The sequence below is a fragment of the Mchenga conophoros genome, linkage group LG12 (assembly GCF_057382185.1).
Source record: "Mchenga conophoros isolate Kocher_MC1m ecotype Shallow Benthic linkage group LG12, M_conophoros_male_GT1.1, whole genome shotgun sequence".
NCBI classification, from domain to species: Eukaryota; Metazoa; Chordata; class Actinopteri; order Cichliformes; family Cichlidae; genus Mchenga; species Mchenga conophoros.
This window is the reverse complement of record NC_140537.1, coordinates 14,790,912-14,802,697: the sequence shown is the minus strand read 5'-3', so window position 1 is coordinate 14,802,697 and position 11,786 is coordinate 14,790,912. Positions and strand designations below refer to the sequence as shown.

The 11,786-nt window shown below is 43.2% G+C and overlaps 1 protein-coding gene across 3 annotated transcripts in view; it reads right to left on the bottom strand.

Annotated features, from left to right (window-relative positions):
• Positions 1–11,786, bottom strand: part of LOC146562296 (tetratricopeptide repeat protein 28-like) — a 196,806-nt gene that overhangs the window by 27,599 nt on the left and 157,421 nt on the right. For all 3 annotated transcript variants that reach the window (XM_085293926.1, XM_085293927.1, XM_085293928.1), the window contains 2 exons: positions 879–1,675; positions 195–739 (listed from right to left, as the gene is read on the bottom strand). In XM_085293926.1, coding sequence (XP_085150052.1) covers positions 195–739; positions 879–1,675 — 1,342 coding nt within the window. The remainder of the gene's footprint in view (positions 1–194; positions 740–878; positions 1,676–11,786) is intronic.

Here is an 11,786-nt window from a genome sequence, read left to right as displayed (position 1 = left end):
AGGCGTCTCTAAACTATGGTGGTCCATAATTGTGAGAGCAAGGAGACAAATTATATGCAAAGTACTGTCATTAGTACTTAAAACTGAGCCGATACAAGTATCTGTTGCCGTAACAGCAAGAGGATATTAATGCTGAAAAACAGTGTTTCTGATAATATCAAAAAAGTACATTTGAAACAAATTCCTAGATTCACCTGTGTCCATTGCCTAAGCCTCTATAGGCTTTCTCCTGGTCCTGCATGCGGTTGAGGCTCTGAGCCACTGACAGATACTGGTCATAGTATTTGATGGCTTCCTCGAAGTCTCCAAGAGCCTCGTAACAGTCTCCCAGATTACCATAGGCCCTGCCCCGGTCCATTACTGCTTCGTTTCCACTCAGCTGCTGTAAAGTGGCCAGCTGTTGTTCAAGGTAGCCAATAGCCTCCTCCATCACCCCTACATTCATTTTCGTGATGCCCATGTTTCCATACACCTGAGCCTCCACAACAGGATCCTTCAGCCTCCGACCGAGTTCTAACTGCTCTTCGTAGCTCTTGAAAGCCATCGCGTACTTCCCGAGGGCCATGTAGACAGCAGCCAGATGACCATGGGCTTTGCACTCTCCTGACACATCACCGAGCTCTTGGTACACTTCCAGCTCCTGGGTATGGTAGCCCAAGGCTTTGTCATATTTCTGTACAAGTCTATAGGTGGCCCCGAGGGCAGCATACGCACAGGCCTCCATCCTACGCTCCTTAACCTGAAACAAGAAAGAATTTCACTATATTGGCATAAAGGACATAACAGAATAATTATAAATGAATAAATAAACAAAATAAACATTTTCATTTTAATAAGAAGAATTGTTCTAGAACAATATGTGTTATGTGGGGCCACACCTGGTGAGCTAATGCCAGTTGCTGCTCATAAAACTGAATGGCCCCGGCCACATCCTTTTTACAAACAAATATGTCCCCCAGGTTCCCCAGAGCTCTGAAGCGAGCCTGTGCATTGTTCAGGGACTGGGCCAGAGACAGCAGGTACTTCTGACACTCCTCTGCCTTAGTGAAGTCTCCTAGAGCCTTGAAAGCCAAACCAAGGTTACAGTATGCCTTGGCCTGGCTCAGTTTGTCATGTAGATCCTTGGCCAGAGCTAGGTCCTGCTCATAGTATTTGACAGCATCCTGGTAGTTGCCCAAGCAGTAGTGGGCATAACCCAGATTGTGACAAACTTTCCCTTCGCTCTCCATATCTTGGAGGTCAGGAGACAACCGGAGGTACTGCTCATAGTATGGTACAGCCTGAGGAAACTCTCCTCGAGAGCAATGGAAGTTGCCGAGGTTTCCCAGAGCCCGCGCCTCACTCTGGACATCTCTGAGCTCACGAGCTATGTTGAGATGGTTCTGATAATGCTGCAGAGCACGGTCGTGAGCACCCAGAGCTTGGTAAGCCACAGCCAGGTTGCCATGGGTGGAGGCCTGCGAGGCTCGGTCGTTGACCTCCATGGAGATCTGCAGCTCCTGACGGTGGTAGCGAACAGCCTGGTCAAAGGCTCCCAGGGCGTTGTAGGCATTACCCATGTTGCCATAAGCCCGGCCCTGAGCAGCATAGTCATTTAGCTCCTGAGCAATGGCCAGGTGTGTTTTGTGGAGTTTCAGTGCGGTCTCATAGTCTCCCTTCATCTGGTGGATGATGCCTGTGGAGAGAGGGGGAGAAAGCAAAAGGATGAAGTTAAAGACCCATTTAGGGGAAAATTGTAATTGAGTAAAATTCGAGTGCCTCGTCAGCTCTTCGTGTACAAAACAAGTCATTTGGTTGTTAAAATAGGCTCTCCGAGCCATCTGTTCTCTGCTTACACAACACACTCTCCCACAGAATTATGGTCATTAAAATGTAGTGCAATCAAATAAGAGTTATTATAACACTAAAATAGAATCTTTTGAATGTTTAAGCTGTCTTTGATGATCGTGTCTTACAGGGATTTTACCAAAATCAACAACTTTTCCACAGGGTTGAAAATAGCTACGAGTGAACGAGAAAGAAAGACAGGGGAAGTAAAAGTGCGGGGGAGTGTGAATAGCAGATGGAAAGCTCAGCAAACAACTTTAGAAAAAAAATTTGATAAGTGTGGAGAAACAATAAATAATGGAGAACCCAATCTATTGAGCATATTATCACAGATAAAATACCATCCTCTGAAAAATAATAGCTTTACCCCACAGCCAGGCAGCTATCTGGCACACAGACACACACACGCACACACACAGACACAGGCACACACACATCCAAACAAATGCACACCCACACCTTTGTACTCATACAAAATGACAAATACACAGCAGAGAGTAAAGAGCCGTAGTGGCAAATCGACCATTCTTCTCCTCCTTTCCTTTGAGCTTTTAAGACTCACTGCTAATCTGTATGGTTCCTCGTTTGCTTTGTCACCTAGCCTTCAATGATAATAATGGCAATGATAGAATTAAAGTAAACTGAAATTGTAGACAGGCGGGCTAGCGGATGGAGACGAAGAAAACAGCTGCAAGGCAAATAATTCAGTCTTTCATCTACCATACCGCCTGACCATCACGGCTCTGCTGCATCAGCACAGAGACTAATGGGCCAGTAGGAAGGGGGTTCAGCCGCTGATGGGACACAAGGGATGGAAACAGTTCTGGAGCCAGAGTGGGTGGGAACTGGGGATGGAGAGGGGCTCTGTGGCTTGTGGTGAGTGTGTGATGGTGCCGCTGGGATTAGTTACCACCATGTGTGTTTTCCCATTCATTTCATCCGAAACCTGCCACATTATGAGCCCGAACATAGGCTACGTAAACAGTGGGATTGAAACTAAACAGAAGGCTCAAACGACTGCAGAAGTTACACAGTAGATGTGGAAACGCATTCTGATGCTGGCTGAGTCAAAAAGCAGCACATCTGGCTGATGCCAATGGAAAAAAGCTTTGGTGTCGTTGCAGTGTGAGTCATTGGACTGCACACCGGTTTGACACATCGCAAGTTTTGTCTATGTATACATACGCATACCCACAGTGCATGCATACTTCAGAAAATGTTGCAAGACATTTACATGGTCCAATACACACCAATATTTCAGTCTCAATTAAGTGTAAAATAGGAGACAAATTAAAATACTAAACCTGCCTGAATTGGATGTTTTAAAATTAGACAGAAAATAAATCCACCAGCCTTTCCTGCAAATAATTTAGATTTATTTGGGGAAAACATAATTAAAGATCCCCTGCCTGCTTAATTCAGACCGTGATTCAGCATGTGGCACACACCCAGCGACAAATCAAACCTGATATGTCGTTCTTTGCCTGCTTGTGTTCTCGGGTGTAAGTGATACAACCTGAACTGACCTTCTAATCATCAGGTCACGGCCCTGAGGAATTGGTATGCTAGGCATGCCACACAGCAGAACCCAAACAGAAACAGCGCTGCCAAATGGGAAAGGAAGGATTCAGAATCCAAATGATGACTTTCATAATGAGTCAAATGCATGTTGCTGTATATACTGCGCGAATAAGAATAAATATGGGGCTTTTAAGTTTGACAAACTTCCAAGTGCTCCCATTCCTTAGAGTCTTTTCTCAGAGTGAAAGCATGTTAAGATTCACAGCAGGCTAGTTGGAAGAGTACGGATAGTTGTAACCACAAAGTCACTCCCAAGGTTATGCTTTCCCCAGTGGAGGCTGATCTTATAATGCCTACTGATGTATTACCAGCAAACATGTTCCATGCTGCAGGCTAAAAATGGATCCAGGGCTCGCTGACGGATGCAGGGGTAAAGGAGGCAGGAGACTGGACAGAGGCTGGGGGAGTATGGCTAGGTTTATGGCTGGACTTGGAAGATGCAGCCAAAATTGCCATAAGCCTCAGGCTATGCCTGGAACCACACTTGAAGCAAGAAAATATATTCTGTGCCCCCCCATATGGTAAGAGGATTATGAGGCCCTCTGGGAATAGTATCCAGCATAGCAGTAAATAAAACCATACCAGATATGATGGTAAATACTGCTGCAACACAAAATTTGGGACTTAGTACAACGAGGTTTAGCGGATGAGGCCATCGTTGCATACTGTCCAAATCAAAACATCATTCTTACCCCTCAATTTAACGTCTGATTTTACTGCAAGTCTGTGAAGCACACTAAATGCACTTTAGTAAAATGTATTAAAAATATGGTTCAATTATTGTTCTTTTACACAGCTTTAGAAAAAAAATACAGTGGAAAAAAACCCAGGATAAAGCAGACACTATGCAATCCAAATACTTTTATACAGAGCCCTATCCATCCCCCCATGACCAAAGACATTAAAAGCATGACAATGTGTTGTCACTTTTCATTACACAGCTGGCTGTACATAGAGGGATATGCTGCAGTGATGACTTTGAGGGATGGTGTCATGTTCTGAGTAAGTCACTGTGTCATTCTTCGAGGAGCTAGGAAGGTCCGGAGCGCTGCTGCCTGCAGTCAGCTAAGAGGATTTTACAAACAATGCTGCTGCTGCCACTGGGCTGATACCAGGAAAAGAGGTGACCAGTCTGTGTCCAAAAATCAGAAATAACTGGGGTTCTATATTTTTATTTCAGAATGAGGTCAATATTTTAGGTTACATGATGGAGAAAACCAGGACACAATCGTAGAATAGTGTCTCTCTTTAATATTTCGGTCTTTGGTTTCCGCTTCAACCAAGAACTATTTGAGAGATACGATAATGAGTTTGGACAGTATTTACAACACATTCTACAGTACCACAGCTGCCATAAATAGCTGAATAAAAAGCTGAATATATTTTAGTTTCTAGGGAACCAATTGTGAAATTCTGGACCAATAAAAGCTTAGTTTGGCTGTTCCCTTATTCACCAGGGGTCACCATAGCAGACAGAGGTGCATATTTTTCAACCAGATACCCTTCCTGACCCGCAACTCCTGGGATTTGCATCTCACCCCAGTCTTGAATCGGGGATCTTTTGCATATTAGGTGAATGTGTTAACCACTATCCTATGGACCAATACAGATACCTATTCAATACCATGAATTAATTAATCATTTAAATAAGAATAACAATAATAATTAAACAAATTCAACTTTACTTTCTTCTTGCTCTTCATCACAGTATTCTTTAGCACTGATGTGGCACCACAGTCAACAAGGCCAATATACTTTTGGACGTGCTAAGTGCACAACACTGCTACTTTCTGACAGCCGTCCTTGTCAGCTGGATGTGTGCTACGTCTTTAACTTTATCTGCACTCATGTACTCAAGAGTTATTGACTTTAGTTTCTAAGCTGAGCAGCCTTGATTGCCATCTGGCTGCCTGCTTGGTATCTGTATTACTACTGCATTGTTTTGTGGGAAATTAGCACAGCACAGAGCCTTGTGCATACTGTAAATGCAGTATAAAAAAACAAGCAAATAAAAGATGCACTACTATTTTAAACTACTTGATGCTGTTAGTATAGAATTTCCAAAAACAACCAGCCATTTAAGAAGGCAAAAGAGGATAAAACATCAGTAATCATTCTTTTCTTAAAGAGGCCCTAGTTCTAATTTCATTCATATTTTAAGCCATTCTTTAAATGATAAGTCAGTTCTTCCCCACACAGGATACAGTGTAATTATAGATGGCTAATGAGAGTCTCTCTGCTAACACATTTTTCAACTTTAGGGATCTCTTATGAAGTTAAAAGAAATATTGCACTGAAACAGCATTATTTCTAGCCGCCGTCTGAGTATAACACTCATACAGAGGATGTGAAACTTCCAAAGATGATACAGATGACTGTATGATAATAGCAACGGTGCAGGCAGCCCACATATCAAGTGTATGGAAATTAAAGGGTGGATGAAGGATGAAATGCTACATTATATGAAGCATTTTAAAAGAGTTTCACAATACACAATAGCATTGTAATGATCTGTTGGGGGAAGCAGTGAGCTGAAGCAGACATCAGATCCTCCTGGGATCTGCAGGAAGGGGTGGAGCTTGGGGGGGGTTGGACTTAAGGTATTTAATCCTCACCCGCAGACACAGACATCTCCTACAGTCTGACTGACAGAGGCCCAGGAAGGACACGATGTGGATAGATGGCTGCGTGCTTAGAGGGCGGGTGGCCTGCCAACAACAACATGCAGACAGAGCGCTGTGCTGTGCTGCGCAGCTCAGCCACTTGCCTGTGGCTGAGCTGCGCTCCTTTGTGCTCCAATTGACCCCAACCCCTATTTCAGCTCACTAAACCAAGTACTCTGTACTCTCTGTACTATACACGACTGACACCTGACTCATCCTGCCTCTTAACCAACAATGTTCAGTCTCAATCATCTGATCTTTTTCGGTTGCACTGCAAAATCTCCCGTCTGTTTAGGAATAGGTCACATTTCATGCTGAATTTGCACATGTGCTGCAAAAAAGGGCACAGTCGTTCGAGGCAGAGCAATGCTACAGCTCTTTTGTTTCATTTATTGGCTCCACGGTGAGTCAAGTACTAATTCTGCATGGTGAGCTATACTTCAGTGTAAGAACAAGGATCATGAAAGTGTTTCACGAGGCCTTTCGTCCGGTTTCTGGCTCGGTATTTGGTCATGAGATTAATGGGGCCATGCTAAGGGGAGACAGAGAGCATCTGCTGCTTTTTGGAACAAAACAGAAAAGTGGGGCCAGGCTAGAAAGACACTCTCTTTCAAAAACCTCTCCAAGAGAGTAACGTAAGCCTGACATCATAATAGGCCCATCACCACTTGACCTCTTCTCCAACCACTGTTCCTTTTACTCCTTTTTCTCCTCACTTACTTGCAGGCCTGCTAACATTTACTTAAGGCATTTACCTGGCCATTAGTGGAGAGTTTAAAAGTGTCACAGGACTTAGATAAATTCACTTTTAAACATTTGCTTGGCTCCTTCACAGCCCTATTCTTGCAATGTGCATTCATTCATCCTGTTTGGCCAATTAGGCCCACTAAATTCCTCTGTAAATTCAGTCCTCTCTTGCTCCCGCCGCTTCCTGGTCAGACTTCTAATATATCCACAGTTACCACTTTTTCCAAAGGCTTAGGTACAAAAGTGAATAATCCGCATGTATCGGTGCTCCAGGCAAGTCTGGTCCCTGTCTGTGCTTTGCTCCAGTTATGGGCAGCACTCGAAAAGTACTGGATTCATGTCCACACAACCACAATATTATGATGCTGACGAGGAAGATGAGAGAGCATTCGGTAAAATCATTTCACAACGAGCAACATCTTTTTCTCTTCTCTTTTTAAATAAAATCTGCTAATTAGTTGTTTATTCTTCCTGTTTATGGCACTTACTCAAAAGGTTACATCAATTTAACTCCTTCCATAATTGGGTGCCAATGAGCTCCTAATCTCAGGGTCAGCATCAATTTATTTCAACCAACAACTACGAGCGCTTAAAATACCAAGTCCGCTGCCGGTGCTACTGACACATGCAATCCATTCTCAAATGACTTGCAAAAGGGAAAAAGCTAAAAAGCACTAAAAGTGCAGACAGTCTTTATTACAGCAACTTCAGAAACTCTTTCGTTATACAAGTTATGTTTTGTTTTTCTGAAGCAAGTGACAAGATCTAAATACAGAGCACAGCAGTACACACTGTCTGATTCCGTGTTGTTTTGCGAACTCCTCTCTCTGTTGTTTTCCTCTTTCTGTTTTTGCGAACATCAGCAGAAAGCTCTCCCTGAGGATGCACAATAAAAGGAAAGAAGGGGGAAAAAAATGCTTAATTAGGAGTTTCACGTCCAGCCTTTCCAGCTTGAAGGAGCCAACGTTTCCAGTGACTCCTTTGCGTCATAATGGTCAAAGGAGCAGGGTGACTAAAGAAAAGCAAGCAGCAAAAGGCCGAGCTAAGAAAGCACAAACACTTCCAAACAAACTTATTTGAAGTCTCTTTGAAGTGAAATGCACAGGAGTGGGTGGGTGGGCAGGGGGAATAATACAATTTACATTCTGTTTCATGAATACCACAAATGTGAAGTACATGGGGTCCCCCTCCGCCTCATTCCTCTCTGAGATATTAAATATTGCTGACTAGGGGGTAAGTTGGCCAATTAATGAATAATAAATGGGGCAGGAATGCAACATTTTCATATCCTTTATAGGTCAGAGTGTGCTGAGCCAGGGCTGCTGGTACCGCCGGGCATCGCGGTTAGATATTAAAGCACAGCAATCTCTATACAACTGTACCTCAGAGCCATGTCAACTGCTGCCGCTCCACCCACACTACACGCAACATTAACGACGAGCTGAGAGGGCATAATAAAAGTTTGCGCGTTCCTCTTTCTGCAACTTCTGCCCATCCCTCTCACGATGTTTTTTTCCGCTTTTATCACTGCTCGTTAATCTTCACTCGATCATCCACTCCCTCTTTGTGCACAGCGTAAAGGCAGTATTTCTTTTTTCTTTTTTTATTTTGAAGTCTGAGACAGCATCCTGTTAGTTTTAGTTAGGGTTGCCAACCGTCCCTTAAAATACGGAATCGTCCCGTATTTAGAAACAAAAGTACACGTCCCGTGTTGAGCTAATAAGGGACGCACTTTGTCCCGTAATACAGTGAGAATCAAAAGTAGTCTATAAATGTTAATGGAATTAACGCGTTGTTTGAAAACATAATTCCCAGCCCCTCTCCTGCTTTGTGACCAATGAGCTGACAGCACACTTATGACAATTCGAGTATGACAATTCAGATTACCGCTCATCTCATTGGTCGAGGAAAGGTCGCTTGCGGAGAAAATACCGGAAGACAACAGATGACCACAACAAGAAGCATGGCCAACAGGGGAACAAACGCCGACTCTGCGGTGCAAGTCTCGGACGACAGTACACCTAAAGCTGGGCAGACACTGTGCGATTTTTTCAGTCACGTTATTCAGCTCCTGCTCAAACTGCACGATTGACTCGCAGGGGTTAGAAGTTCGTATGTCACGATGTACTCTCACACTATACCGCCCGATGCTCTGATGGGACCTGAGTGCTCACACTGTGCCTCCATAACATGAAGGTTATAACAGAAAATCTGTCGCTCGCTCTCTCTGTCTTTCACTCACACAGACACACCACTACCATCAACTTTGCTAAATTGCTAATGAAAAACATTGATCAGGCAGCTGTGATTGAGCAGCAGTGTAAATCCAACTATTTTCACGGTTGTTGTGGTCGTGTTAATTTTGTGATGCCACATCGAAAAGGCTCGGATGAGCTTTCCAAAGTTCTACAAGTTGTGCCTCCATCGCTTGTGTCCAGATCACACGCTGCACAGCCGTGCTGCGCCGTCTTTTTCACCAACGTTTACGTTTGCGCGCGAGCAGTGTGAGCGGCTGTGGTGAGAACCTCACGAGCGATTGATGATCGGGAGCTGGTCGTGAGGTGTTAATCACTTCTCTTTACCCCACGTATACTACACGACGCACGATGAAGGCCAAAATCGGTCCGATCACTCAAAAATCGGCTCAAAATGGGCCTAAAACCGCACAGTGTGAGCCCAGCATTAGAGCAGCAATGTTTGTTCCCCTCAGAGAAAGGGAAGAATGGGAAAAGGAAAACACCTGGCTGGAAAACGTTAATATGGGCATGTGCAGTGAATATCAGCGCTATGTGGCCAGAAGTGTGATAATATAATTTATTTTGTGTAATAAACGACTGCAAGGATAGATGATTACAACAAATAGATGACTAATACATAAAAGTAATACATAGATGAATAATGATGATGAGTTATGATGCGTAATCATGGGAACAAGTGGGTTTACAAACAGGAGCAGCTGATTAGCATTAGAAAAGCTGAAATAATACCTCAACTGAAGCCAATTGTACTAAATGCACTAAATGTGCACTGTTACAAGAATATTTTTCTTTCTATTGTTTTCTATTATTTTAAGTTAAGCAGGACAGAGTTCTTTTAAAGAAAGATTTACTTATATTCTCAAAAGTTAAGCATGACAGGCTTCTGTTTAAGAAAGAGACCTGTTTTACTGTGTTAATGTTGTCATTTTGAGCTAAAAATAAATGGCTAAATGATCATTTGTTTCACATGTGTTCATATCACAAAGAATAGAATATGCATCTACTTAAATCAACTTCAAGTCAAATGGTTAAAAAAATAATTTCACACACAAAAAAAGAGCTAGAAAATTCACCACACTGGGAAGGGTGAAGACAACTGGGTCGCCCGGCCCTGGCCACGAGGTGTCCCTTATTTATTTTTCAGGGAGTTGGCAACCCTAGTTTTAGTCCATATCTTCTTGTGCTACATAAGCAGGCTCGCGGGCACCGATGACGGGGAAAAACAATGCACGGCGCAGTGGCGCAAACAAAAACAACAACAATGGGGCAATTACGGACTGATGCTTCACAACCTCCACTTCATTCTCTGTTATCTTCATTATTCAGCTCCTCTTGAATCAGCTATTAAAGGTAATTAAGCGATTCATCAAGTCAGTTTCAATTACTGGGAGCTTGACAGCTGCAGATTACAATCAGTAGGGGTGAGCGGAGAGATGGGGAGACCGAGAGAGGGAGGCATCAAAAAGTGAAGAGAGAGAGAGAAAACAGACAACAAGTGCTAACCGATCAGGCACCACGGAGATGGGCAACAAGCTCTCCTGGGTGTCGAGTGCTAATGTATCCACATGCCGGTCCAGGCATGTCCAGGCACCTGTCCACAAAGCAACAGGCTTCATAGTTACCACGCACTCACTTAGCTTTTGCTCCGTCACCAGCTGGCGGTCTTTGATACCACATCAGCTACACTATCATTACTCTGTCATGGACTGGAAGAACTGTAATGTTAATAATGAATAAAACTGCTCTTGCCATCATAACAGCAATCACACTACAGACAGGAATAAATCTGCTGCCTAACATACAGTGCCCACTCGTAATAAAGCTCACATGTAGCATCATAAAACGTCCTCACAGGCACCCCTAATTTATGGGAACCGGTTACCAGCTTGCTTTTTTTTTTTTTTTTTTAAGTCAGGTGTGTGTTGGAGCTAAGAGCAAGACAGAACGTGCAGCCATTAGGCTGGTCAAAGGACAGCTTCAATTTATGTTTGGCTGATTAACCCTGCACTCTGCTTGCACAATTTTGCGCATTAGGTTCAGGAATAATTTATCTGGAAGGAACTATTATGCCTCTTAGTTGTCCATTAGAGTCGGGTTTACTACGGTCTTGATGGCTATCATAAGTCATCCGGCACAGGTTGTAATTGCTGGACTAAATACAGAAGAATTGCCCCTATCATAGACTGCTCATCGGGTGTTGAAAATCCAAAAGGGCACCTTTATCCCCAAGCTTCCCTTCATCATTATATCAGCACACTCCGCAAGGTTACTTTCTAATAATTTTAGCAGGATTTAAATGTGAAACACTGGATTGTAATTACATTTTTAAGATCCGGCTCAATCAAATATTACATTTTCTCCCACCTAACTTCTATATCTATCTCACATTCACATTTCAATGGAAGATGTGATTAAGTCTGAACCATTCTGAAGGTGAGAGCAGAGCAAATTTATGTCAGGGAATTTCCCATTAAGAATTACATACTTGCATGGGGGTCTATTTACTTTCTGACAGTCTCCAAGTAGAAATGACAGCTGATTTTAACATGCACCATCCTCCTTGCTCTCAGTGTAGACTCCTTGCACTTCACTTGCCTTATATCACATTATCTGCTGTGCACTGTCCACTTGAGACATTCATTTATGAATTAAATATATATTTCTGCAAGCAACGTTCCACAAAATAGTAATGATAAAGTAACACCACAGC